The sequence below is a fragment of the Phasianus colchicus genome, chromosome 2 (genome assembly GCF_987193195.1).
Source record: "Phasianus colchicus chromosome 2, bPhaCol1.hap1.1, whole genome shotgun sequence".
In the NCBI taxonomy this organism is placed as follows: Eukaryota; Metazoa; Chordata; class Aves; order Galliformes; family Phasianidae; genus Phasianus; species Phasianus colchicus.
In genome coordinates this window covers 106,121,096-106,133,960 of record NC_143437.1, presented here as the reverse complement: position 1 = coordinate 106,133,960, position 12,865 = coordinate 106,121,096, and the positions used below count along the sequence as shown (strand labels likewise).

The following is a 12,865-nucleotide window of genomic DNA, read 5'->3' as shown; positions in this document are numbered from 1 at the left end:
TAAGGTGTATCCTCAAGTCAAAGCATACAGCTATATCAATACTTGTAAAAATAAACAGTGCCAAGGAAGAAGCACTACAGTACCCACACAGTTATCTACAAGATTATTATACTGCCCTGTTTTTGCAGTTTTGGTCCAACACAGCTATTGCAGTCCTGACCAATTTGCAGGCATTATACAGGATTTTGCATAGACCAGAAACCACAAGCAAGGAGTTTGGATACAGCTACCCACTTTCAAGGCTAGTCCTGTAGCATGGATGTGGCCCAGTGGCCTTAGGACTGAAGAGCAGCCCTGAGAATTGCTCTGCTTAGTTGAGCTGTAGTTAGTGTAGCTATAGACAAGGTATACAAAACCAACATGAAAATAGCACATGCAGACTGGAAAGAAGCTCCTATCTCTGCCTTCCTAGAGCAAATACTGAACCCCTTTTATGGTTTTAACATTAGAAACGTGTATGCAGGAAAAGAAAGCAGGAGGACAATGCAAGGGGATGACACCCATCCAAGAAAATGACCGTGTGAAAAGACAGACTACATTCAGATGAGTGCTTCAGTCCAACAGGAATGCTGTGTCCTTTGGGGCAATTAATTACTGAAACTGTAAATGCCATTTTCAATTTTAAAAGACAAGCACCTAGACTGTTCTACTAAGAGGAGGGCACAGCAGCCAGTGCAGCAGTAGTGTGGAGTCTGACTGCAGCAATAGTCTAGTCTGACTGGAATTGTAGCAACTAAAATCTGGAAATTGCACTGCACTTTGAGCTGTTCTGGGCTTGACAAGGAGCATTTGGAAACAGACACTGTGTTCTAGGTCTGCCCTCTGTATTTGGGGTAGCAGAGATGCTCAGCCCTTTTGTCTCAACTTTGCAACAAGTGCCACATTGCCTTACTGACTCACGTCACCAACTGCAGTAAGAAAGCTCCCCATGTCAGCTCTAAGTAGCATGTTTTTCAAATAGGAAAATCTCTCATTAAACATCTGGCCTTGAGATTGCTTTCATTAGATATGCCAGCTCACCCCTCATTAGAGATAAACCCACCCTTGTCATTTCTTACCTGTACTTCTAACATCACATTTCCTGAATTATTTATCAATCAACACTACGTCCTCAGGTACTTTACTGAACTGGAGGATTTAATGAACCCGAGACTCCACCCACAACTACCTCCACTCAAAATTCCTCCTCCACTGACTCTTCAAGATTTAATACTGAAACATACTTCAGTTTATCTAGGTTCATCTTCAGTTTGTCACGGAACCAGAAGTGCAAAACTTTCGCTCTTCTCGTCCCATGAACCAAAAAACTAGTCTGACAAAAGCACGAGATGGCTTCAGAAATGTCAAGTAATATCAAGAACCTAACGTTCCCTGCAGAAGCTTGTGGACAGTCAGTCACTGCCTTTAAAATTTAGGTGTGACCACTCACTTATCTAAAATGTTGGGGCTCAGCTTCTAGACCTGGGTTATATGCAAGATAAATATTTTGCTTTCAGTGGTACAAAGCCATACGTAGGACAGTGATGTGGCTTCCAGTTTGATGTTGGTGCAGGGAGGATTCACTGTGCATGCATGGTGATGCACACAGGGATGCATGGGATACTGAACAAAGCCATTCTCTGCCATATATTCAGTGATATCCAACTTGTGGCCCACAGTACTGTTAATCTCTGGACTGCTCCCGAAACAGCTGCAGAAAAGAACTGAAGAACAAATCTGCTGCCAGATGAAATCATTATTCTGTAATTAACAGTCACTGCTAAAGATGTCCATGCAAGGCATTCTTCTAGCCCTCCAACCTACACAACTTCTACACTATGTAACTTTTCAACACTTAGGGAAAAAAAAAACAACAAACCAAAGTCATCCACAGCATCTCACTGATCTCACCAATGTCACATACAGAGTGAGAAACTCCTGTGCTTACAGCTCTAAACACAGCACATACTGTGTCTGACACAGATCCTTACTGGTCTTGAACTCTCATTCACATTTCCATGTGCTTTTCTATCTAATCATAAGATTTAGAAAAAATGCTTCTGAGTCAGCTTTGTGTATTGAAAACAACTTCAGGAGCTGGGAATTTTCCATTAAAAACACAAAACAAATATTGCAAAACTTCGTATTACTGAACATGTCCCAACATTACGAGCTATCTACCCTCTTTTAATGAATAACTACGCTAAGATTATTTAGAAATGTTATTCTAACAAAGCTCCTGTTATTTTCCATTTTCAACATATTTTTAATAAACTTAATCCTGTTTGAAGATCAATTTACAGTGCAGTTGAGTAAATCAACCATTTCAGAATCATCAAAATTTCATTCACCTCATTAATTAATGGATATCCTCTACTCTCCTCTCTCCCCACCCATACTGCTTAAGAGCCTCATATTCTCCTGAACTCCTCTAGCTAGCTATAATTCAGCTTGTTTTCCCCTCTTTTTTCCTTGGGAAATACAACCAACTGCAAAAATAACAAGAAGCAAAGTAAGATAGGGACAGGAAGAATGACTGGAGGTGTTCAGAAGAAAAATCAAGGCAGCAAATGTTGTTCCTGAGAATAATACTGTGATGGACTGCTTTGCTGTGATCAAATAACAAACTTTCTTGCCAATTTAGCAAAATATCCTCAGCACTAACATAGCTTGGCTTACCAAAACTCTCACCAGTCATGACAAGGTGTCAAATTTCCCTATGGAAAGAGCTGATAAAAAGGTTTCAACCAAGGAAGAATTGCCATGCGTTCATCCCCCTGAAATTCAAAAGAAGAAGTAATGAAGAACTAATTAAACTCAAAACTAAAATTAACCAATTTTCTAACAACTGAACCCGGTCCTTAAAATGGATTGAGCTTATTTAGATTCTGATAGGGAAAAAAAGACAGCTCAAAATATCTTATTTACATTTGTCACATTGAGTTGGCAGTCATGCCCCACGTAAGATGGCCCAATTCCACTTACTGCCTCTTGGTATCTGTAAGGCATTAAAGCTTCATGCTTATCTTTTGTGGCTCATCCAAAAGGAACCTGAGGGGCCTAAATTGAAGGGAGACTTATAAATGAAATATAAAAAAAAGCCCTTTTCCCACTCCCAAATCTACAGAACCTAAAATACTCAGCAGGTCCCAACCAGTCAGATGCAGCATCACCCATTTCCACTTCTAACACAACTTTGAGAAGTGAAGCCTGCTTGTTTAAGGACATTATTCTCAATAGCCTTTTCACTCTCATACCAAGAACATTCAAGCTTATTTATTGATTTTGTGTGAAGTTCTCCCTGTAAATATGGAGCTTTCTCCCCATTTTGAAAGCACTGATCTTGAGCAGGGGATACGTAGGCAGACACATTGGCTTTCCTCACCCACAACCACAACCCAAGCCCACACCAATTCAGGAATCATTTACCCAACACACGCCTTGCAGGCACTGAATCCAATAGAATAATCCCATAAGAACAACCAAGAGCAGAAAGTGGAGAACTCTACGTCCAACTGATCTTGCAGAAGTTCAAAGTAATTCAATTACTCATTTGGGAATAAGGCCAGAACACTGGCCTTAACACCTTTAGCAGTTGAGAAAATAGCTCTGGACTCCTTAAAGATCAGAAGAAATCATGTTTTCCTCTCTTCTACTTCGTGTACATAAATAGGAAGTGCTCGAATGATGCTGAAGAGATCCTTTTCTGCAGAGATCCCTTTCAAAATCTCCATTGCAATTCACTGCTTTATCTAATAGGCTCTGGAAAGCTCAAGACACTTAAAAAATCAGTTGTGCTTTTCAATATGAGACCTATATTTGATATAATTTGCGTAATATGGATATGGAGCCAAAGTGTTCAGAACAGGATCCCAGGTCTGGTAATTGGTTTAACAACGATTCTGATAAAAGTTGCATCAACTGTGGCAAACAGGATGGGGAGAGACATCAACTTCCACCCTCCTCTGATACACGGCACAAGCTGCTGGCAGGGCTGGGCCCTGAGCAGTGTCAGAGAAGGGCGAGGGGGAGAGTTAGGGAAAGAGCCTGTCCCAAAGGGCAGAGGACACAGCCCTGAGCTGCTGGAGCTCAGGAGCACTGACACACTGCTCTCAGCCATAGGGTTTGGGTGGCATTGTGTAACCTTCATATTGTGAAGTTGTCTAAGTCATGGCTTCCAGCTGAAGTAAATTGCCCAAAAGTATACAACCAAAAACCGACCTGCAACTAGTTAACCAAACACACTTTAATTATTACAGTTTCTCATAGCATGAATTTGTCAGGCTGTTTTTCCCTGCACATACAGTAGTGGTGAGAAGTGCCGTGCCTCCCAACTGCTGCAAACAGACAAGAACAGCAGTGCTGGCCTATGGTGTCCAGCCCCCATGAGGATGCAGCAAGGATCCTTGGCTGGCGTGACTGGGCTGCTACATTTCTCCTCTGCATGAGGTCTGGACAGCAAACAAAAATGGGTATTAAGTACAGCACTGCTATTCCCAAAGGCAATACAACATATCAACTGGACTGATAACACATCAGCTACCACTCCAAACACTTCCTCTCAGAACCAGCGACTACAATGAAATCCCACTTCCAGCTGTTACTTGTTTAACCACGCTTTACATTAATGTACGTTTGTTTTTCTCTCCATACATTTTTACAAGATCTAAGCACCCAAGTGCAGTTCCATTCACTGCCTCCTTTCCACATTTCACCATTACCCATCCAGGATGCAGCTGCTCCTTACAAGATGCTCGAGAGGCAGTTTCATTCTGAGCTTTGGTCATCCCACAAACACAACAGTTGATGTGCATCACACAAAGTAAGCACTGCACACCACGCCTGCAAGCTCAGAGGCTACAACTGTGAGACCATCAAGTACAGCCTTACAACCCTGTTGGAACACAGCTGGGACATTTAGGGCAAAGCTCTATCTCGCTGTCTGAAACTCAAGCACTGGCCTTTTCTTTTCTTGCTTAACAAGTGCATCTCCTTTTATTCACAGTCAATTTAAGCGCTTCAGAAACGCCCAAAGCTTTGTACCATATTAAGCAAAGCTGCCTTCAAAACAGTAGTTGATGCTATGAATTCTGGAGCGCAAAAGAGGATTAAGGATGTGACTCATCTGAGCCAACACTTATGCTCATCAGTTGCAGCTCCAGTATTTTCGGTGGAGTTGTACCAGTTTTCAGGAGAGGGGAAAAATATATATAAAAAAATTAAAAAAAAAAAATCAGGCCTCAAGTGCTCATCATGTCAACGAACACAGAGCCATCCTCACCCATACGTTAGCATAATTATCTCCTGCAGTTTCATCTCTTGGTTCTGATTTTCAAAGAGATCTCTACTCCCATTCATCCTGATTCACAAACAAAATGTAATGCTTGTATAATGACTGCTCTCATCCGAGGCAAACGAAAACCTCACTTTGCAAGCAAGGAGTGAAATCAGACTACAAGCTGATCTATCGAGGTTAAACGTCACCAGTTCTGTTTATGAATGCAAAGCACTGCCTTATGAATGCAGAACACTGCCATATGCTTTCGATCAAAATGGTGACAGTTAATAAGAGCAGCCTGAAACTTCTGAAAATAAATCCAACGTAATCAAATACTCACCGCTACACAAATTACAGAAGGCAAGCTGAGAGCAGAATATCAACATCGCATTTCTTCAGGAAGCTTCAAGATTTTCAGCTAGTTAAAGAACCCCAACCCAGACTCACTTTTTTTTATCTTAAGCTGTTTTTCCATTCAAGCCTTCTGTATTCTTCGCTGCTGATACAGTATTTTTTTACTGGGTGCTGACACACCGGCAGCAAGCAAAGCCCAGCAGTTTTGCCACTGATTCCACTTGGGTGTGTAACTTACTGCCCTTTATAGTAGCCACTTTACATCTTTGGAAAAGAGGGAGAGAACTCAAGATCAATCTTACAAGGGGAAAATATAATAAAAATGCCAATTATTGCCATAATCCAAGTCTTACAAAAGAGACTGACCTCTGACTAAGCATAGGGCCGGGTGCCAGATACTTCTGAATGCTACTCCAGGCACAGACTGATTCACACCAGCACCTTATCTGTCTAACCCTAATGTTCCCTACTTCTACAATCAGGGCTCCCAACTGTTGTTGCAAATGTACAGCAGTAAGGCAGGAATTTGAACTCTGAGGATGGATTCAAGGGCAGAACAAGGAATGAGAAGAACTGACACAGAGAGAAAAAGCAGAGTGGTGGTTGAGTGCTGAACTGAGACCCAAAGCTGTGACAAAAGAGCAAAGGAGGAGCTCTTACATCTGGGAGCCGAAAGAAAATTGCATATACATAAACTCTGTAACAGAATCAGGGCAGAATTCCTGTGTTTGAATTCCAGTTACACCAGTTCCTGCAACACACTGACATCTTTTCTTCAGTCCACACAAAGAAACAGCTATTGGAACAAGAAAAAAAGAAAGGAGACATGGGCCTAACCTAGATGTAAACTGACAAATTGTATTTTTCCAGATGCCAAAATTACAGAGGTAGAAACAGTGTTGTCTTCTGCTTCCTCTAGAAACCTGCAGAGTTCAACCAATTACAGAATAACAGAATGGCCAGGGTTGGAAGGGACCTCAAGGATCATGAAGCTCCAACCCCCAATGCATGCAGGGCCACCAACCTCCACATTTAATGGGCCCAGGGCCCATCCAACCTGGCCTTGAACACCTCCAGGGATGGACGGGGCATCCACAGCCTCTCTGGGCAGCTGTTCCAGCACCTCACCACTCTCATAGGAAAGAACTTCCCCCTGACATCCAACCTAAATCTTCCCTCCTTCAACTTCAAACCATTTCCCCTTGTCCTGTTGTTATCTACCCATTCAAAGAGCTGACTCCCCTCCTGTTTATAGGCTCCCTTGTATATCAAAATCAAGACAGAATCTCAAGTCAACGGTTCCACACCTGCTCACTGGAATATCTAAATGTTAGAAACACATCTTTCTACAGAACAATCCTGCGTGGCAGGAAAGTAATATGGCTAACTTTTGAAACTAAGAGCTCACAGAAAGGAACCAGCTTTCAAACAAGGCAAAATGGCTTGTTCAAAACGAGAGGCATTCTGCAAGAAGGCAGACCAACTGCTTGGCCAAAATTTGAACATCTCCTCACGTTCCACAAGGCTCATCTACAGCACCAGGCACAGCACTGTACACTATGCTTTAGTAGGATGTCATCATCAGGACTTCTACCACCTCTTTTCCACATGCAAGGAGGACGGTGTTCTTTAGTACGCGCTATGGAAACCTACATTCATAATAGTAAAAAAGTGGGCTTTTGGCTACAGCTGCTTCCATATTAGAGTTTTATTTTATTTAAAAGCATTTCAAAAAGAAACACACATTTTACTCTTACTCTTAAAGTAATGAACCTCTCAAGATTCCATCTAGGGAGATTTCCTCTTGTGCGACACAGAGAAGACCCAGTTTGCGTCCTCAGGGTAAATGCAAACTCTTTCTTTGCTACTCAGAGTAGGAGGAGAACACATCGAGATGCAAGTCCTGAGGTGCAGATGCTTGAGGGAGTGTGAGCTGACCTAAGAGCATCCAACAAGAGTGGAGGATCCCTTCTGACTCGAGGTGTTCTATCATTCCTGCACTTGGGGCTGGGTCCTGCTCTTCTGCCCTCCTGTAGAGATTCTTGGAAATCCCCAAAAATCAATTCAACCAACCCATCTTTAGCTAGCTTGCTAACCCAGGCAAAGCAAAGTATGTCAGCTTAGAGAAGGCTGTGATGATTGCTATCACCAACTCAACAGATGGGCCAAGCCAATTTAGCTAAAAACAGAGGAAGGCATAAGAGGCACACAGGGAACAACATTTCTTTTAGTCCCCCTTAGGTTGGGTTAACCACCCGTGAAATCGTGGATTAACCGATCTGGTTTATTTGAGAGTAAAACTAAGGGCTCAGACAATGTTTCAGTTATAGAAGCTTAAAATGTCAACTGAACATTTCTATAGCCACCAGCCATTTACACTATATCTTCTCGCCAGAAGACAAAGACAGAAAATTAGCTGAAGCCTCTTTCACCAAGGTTTAATTAAAGTGTTTTGAATCACATTCCAGGGAAGCTGGACAGTTAAGGCAGCTTAGCCATATGGTGACTTTCCAAGCCACCATGATGCAATGGCTATTTTTCAATGTGCTGATTTTGATACCATTCACATACTCGTTCCTTTCTTTCCATTGTTTTTCATAAATGATAACAAGACTTCAGTCTTTTTGTTCCATCTGCATTACTCACACTGATTTCTTTTCCACTCAGCAGGCTTTTACTTACTCCACACTCTGTCATAGCTGGCAGTTAGATCCATACACACAGACCTGACAATTCGGGTAAACTTTAAGAGGCAATGTTGAAACTGCCTAGTTCCATAGAGTTTCAAAATGCAACATAAATACCAATGGTCATATCTCACACATTAATTAATCAGTACTGTTGTGATCCTGTGAAGTACACGATATTGCTTCCATTGTATTTACGAAGAAACCAGTAGAGAGATATTCACGTTGGCTACAGAAGGACTTAATTTCAGATAAATAGCTAATTCTTGTGACACCAAAATCAAGTCTTGTGCTCACATAAGGCAAAAAATTCCTCTCAAGTACTCAATCTCATCCAACTGCAGATAAAAATAAAGTAGGTGAAATGGTAACTGCCTCCCTTGCTCTGCAGGCTGCCCCATGGTTGGGATAACCAAACTACTCTTTAACCATGGCAGCTTTAAGAGATTTATTAATGCAAACCAATCGTACTTTCAAGCTTGTTTTTAAAACCCTGGCCTGAAAATTGAATACCTCAGATGCTGGTTATAACTTCTTCACCTGCCCAGTGAAGTACGCCCAGGCATACTTTTTATTTTGTAAACAGTTATTACAAACATACACACAAGACGAGTCATGATTTCACAATAAATTACAGGTTGTGGGCTGTCAAACTGCTTTATCTTTTTTTTTTTTTAACTGTTTTTTTTTTTTTTTTTTTTTTTTTTTTTTTTTTTTTTTTTTTTTTTTTCCATTCTGATGCCCATTTACCTATTCAAAAAGTTATATATGGTTCAGTCCAGAAACTCTGCACCCAACTGGGTCATCTTGGACTGTTTCTCCTGATTTAAAGCTCTCTAACTCTGTCTAAATAGTTTCATCCCAGCTTTCACCCAGGCGAAAATTATTCATCTATACTTTTTATTGCCTTCTCGATGACTGTATTAACTGTACATACACTGGAATCAATGGAAAAAGTGACTGTTTTTGTGATGAAGGATGGCAGCTGATTAATACCACACATCAACATGCCACAGTGATCCCAAGAAGCAGCAGAATATGATATCCAACTAAAATTGCACAGAGGCAGGACACGTCTGAAATCTGGCTGAAGCACAGGAAATTAAGACTATATAATTCACTGCTTGGAAATTTATGTTATAAGTCTGATTCAAAGTTAAGGCTGACAGACTGTCCTTGTGCTCACACAAAGTACAGAAGAACTGTAAGATCAGCCTGCAAACTCTGCATTACCAGCATAATAAAGATGCACAGGGCAGCGCAGCCTTACCTCCAGATTCTTCCCTGCTGTGAACTAGATATTTAAGATTTCAGGTGATGACTATTTAACACTGATATCCAACATATTTGCAGCTAAAATAAAGAACGGGAAGCGACTCAGAGGAGTGTCAGAAGGGTAAGAACCACTAGTTTTGAGTGGAAGACTAAGACACCAGCAAAGGAAAGTACTTAATGGTCGTATCAAGAAGCCTATTTGAAGAATATTGGTAGTTTAATTTCCAATATATAAGTGCTTCTCTTGTCAGTGCTACTCTTTACTGTCACTCTCTACACAGAAGTCTGTGCTTGCATTGCCACTTGCCTTATGAGTGTCTGTGCACTATCTGAATAATCTTCATCCCAGAAATAATCTATCTTGGATTAACCTGACTGTATTCTCAGCACCCCACTTCCAACCTGCAATAGACAAGGTTTCTCTTTGTAACTCAGTTAGACAGAAGGTACAATCAGAAGCCTAGGGGTCAAAGCACCTCAAGAATCCGTTTGCTACTGGACATTTGGTCATGCCTATAAGAGGTACAAGGAACACTAAAGCAGGACTGTGAGAGGGATGCAGGACAGCACAACACAGGACAATCATTCCTTTCAGCCTGACAAGCTTCAAGCTTTGAAGTCACTTGCTTATTTATTGAAGAAAACAGAATGGATATCAATTACATTCAAGATTTGTAACAGAAGTCATTTAAAAGAGCAAACTAAAAGGCTCAAATTCAAACATCAGATTTAGCAGCAGTTGTGGCTTGAACCTGCACATTCACTACCAGTGTTAGCTATGCTAAGTTGTCTGCCTTTGATATACAGTGCTACACTTCTGGTGTACTCATCTCCTTTCACCAGGTCTGCAGTGGTGCTAAACTCTTACAGCTCTGGTATCCTTCTGCTATGTCATGGGGATGTATGGAGTACTCCAGCTTTTAACAGCACACTTCCTCTGATCAAGGCTGTTTCTAAGCACTTCATGATTTTCTCTCTCTTTCAGAGACGCTATCATTCAGACCAAGAGAAGAGCTATAAATTCCTGTTTCCTGGTTTAAATGTCTAGCAAATGCCGAACCAGTGGAACTCCCCAGTTTAGCAAACTGTTGATTATCATTGTAATCATTTCTTTGCATCTTTCAGGTAGAACAGAATAAACGCAATGCTCAAGATATCATCTTGTTGTAGTTGTTGTGTCATTGTTTGGGTTTTTTTGCTTGTACTTACACTACTGGAAAAGTTCTGAGCATACTTTACATGGGGATGGGACGTTATAAAGCCTCTTGGGGGTCTTCAGTGTTATTCACCATTCTGTAAGACACAATTAAAAGATACAAAAACTTCAGATATTTCAATGAAAGGCAAATTCATTCTGATTTCTTGTTGTCTGGCTTACAATTACACAACCAGCTTATCAAGGGCAACATTCTGGTAGTTTTACCAGGCAGTAGCCCCAAAACACACGTCATTAAGAAAAATACACAAGCCACTCCAGGATTCCTCTTGAGCACCCTATCCATCCTCCCTTAAAAGGGAAGGGTATCAATCACCATATATAATCATGGTTAAGAAAAATGCTCCCTCAAACCAGTGCAATTTTTTCTATCCACTTTCAATGTTTATGTTTCATCGTGTGGACTGTTAAAGCCTCACCCTCTTTCTTCTCTTTGCCTTAAGTGAGTGATGACATGGTTTGCAAAGGACCCATGGTCTTAAAGTCTAAGAAATAATCCTTTGCATCCAAGCACCCCACAGATGACTTCTGCTATAAATGAATGCTTTAAAGATCTAAACAAGGCCAAACAGCTGAATATTCTGAGCTTGTGTATACCAAATAGATTAAAAACTGCACATGCTGATTCACATTACTCTTCATAATCTATAACTAATTCAGATCCAAATAATCTGTACTAACACAGACACACTTCAATGCAGATTCCAGCTAGATTCCTAAGGAGAAAGTTGATGGCTGGTAGCGTAATCAGTTCACAGACAAAAATTTAAATTACAATTGATTTCTTTTTGCCACAAGTAAATTAATCTGAGCAATCATTTAGCCTTATGACAGTTACCTACCCTTTTAACTCACAAGAGCTATTAAAAGGATTATTTGGCTAACGTCCGCCAAGAGCTTAGAAGACAGGTACTATGTTCTGAAAAGGAATGACCTAATAGAAGTTTCTTCAGCTTGCACTGCTGACGTCTTTCTTCATAAACTAACAGACAAAGTGCTTCAAAAGTCAAACTATTAACCATTAGGAAAGAGAGAGGGAGCATGTTACATCCAGGTAGATGTGGGAAGAACTAGAGAGAATATTTACACTTCAGACTACGGGTGAGCATGAGCTGGAATAGGAAACAAGTGACTTGAGCATTAAGGGGAAGTGCACTGAATAATTTATTCTGCTCTGTAATTGCCCATAATATCAGCACCCAAGATTTGTGGATGAACACAAGTAGGCTGCTCTCATTGTTAAGCATGGTCCAGGTGCTACAGCATGGCTCTTCCTCTACAGGATTTGCTAATGGCTTGGGGGAAGATCCACACCTACTGCAAACAGAGTTCACTGTGCACATACAGACTGTACCAAGCTTGCTAGGTTATTTCTAGGGCCTTTTTCTATGCTTGTGAAAAGCTTTGGAACTCTCAGGACTAGGCCACACAGATTTCTCCAGAAGTAGCAGCTGACAGCTTCTGGACACCAGCTTTCATTGGGGGTTTACAGCTCACCCAGGTGTGGCAAAGGAAAGACTGAGTGTTTTGGGGGAAGGGAGCTGCTGAGGGATGGCTGCTGCCATTTCAACACTTCACAGAATCTCAGAGAGTGGAAGGGACCTTAAAAAATCATTGAGTCAACCCTTTGCTAAAGCACTTCCCTACAATAGGGCACGCAGTTTGGCATCCAGATGGGTCTTGACTATCTCCATAGAATGAGACTCCACCACCTCTCTGGGCAGCCTGTGCCAGTGCTCCATCACCCTTACTGTCAAGCAGTTCTTCTGCAAGTTAGTATGGAACTTCCTATATTCAAGTTATAGGTCACTGCTCCTTCTCCTATCACTGTGCACCAATGAGAAGAGCCTGGCCTCATCCACTTGCCTCCCACCTCCCTTTAGACATTTACAAACATTGATCAGATCCCCTCTCAGTCTTCTTTTCCCCAGGCTGAGCAGACCCAGCCTTTCCTCATATGGAGATGCTCCAGGCCCTTCATCATCTTCGTGGCCCTCTGCTGGACTCCTTCTAGGAGATCTCTGTCTTTTTTCAACTGAGGACCAAGAACTGGATGCAGTAAGTCCAGATGTGGCC

The 12,865-nt window shown here is 41.5% G+C and overlaps 1 protein-coding gene across 22 annotated transcripts in view; it reads right to left on the bottom strand.

Moving 5' to 3' along the window:
* Positions 1 to 12,865, bottom strand: part of HMBOX1 (homeobox containing 1) — a 114,107-nt gene that overhangs the window by 55,086 nt on the left and 46,156 nt on the right. For 19 of the 22 annotated variants that reach the window (XM_090136590.1, XM_090136594.1, XM_090136593.1 and 16 more), the window contains one exon: positions 10,783 to 10,866. The exons of 2 other annotated variants lie outside the window; for them this stretch is intronic. In XM_090136590.1, coding sequence (XP_089992716.1) covers positions 10,783 to 10,805 — 23 coding nt within the window. In that variant the 5' untranslated portion in view covers positions 10,806 to 10,866. Of the gene's footprint in view, positions 1 to 2,658; positions 2,757 to 10,782; positions 10,867 to 12,865 lie in introns of all 22 variants that reach the window. One more of the 22 variants, XM_090136583.1, reaches the window with a different exon arrangement.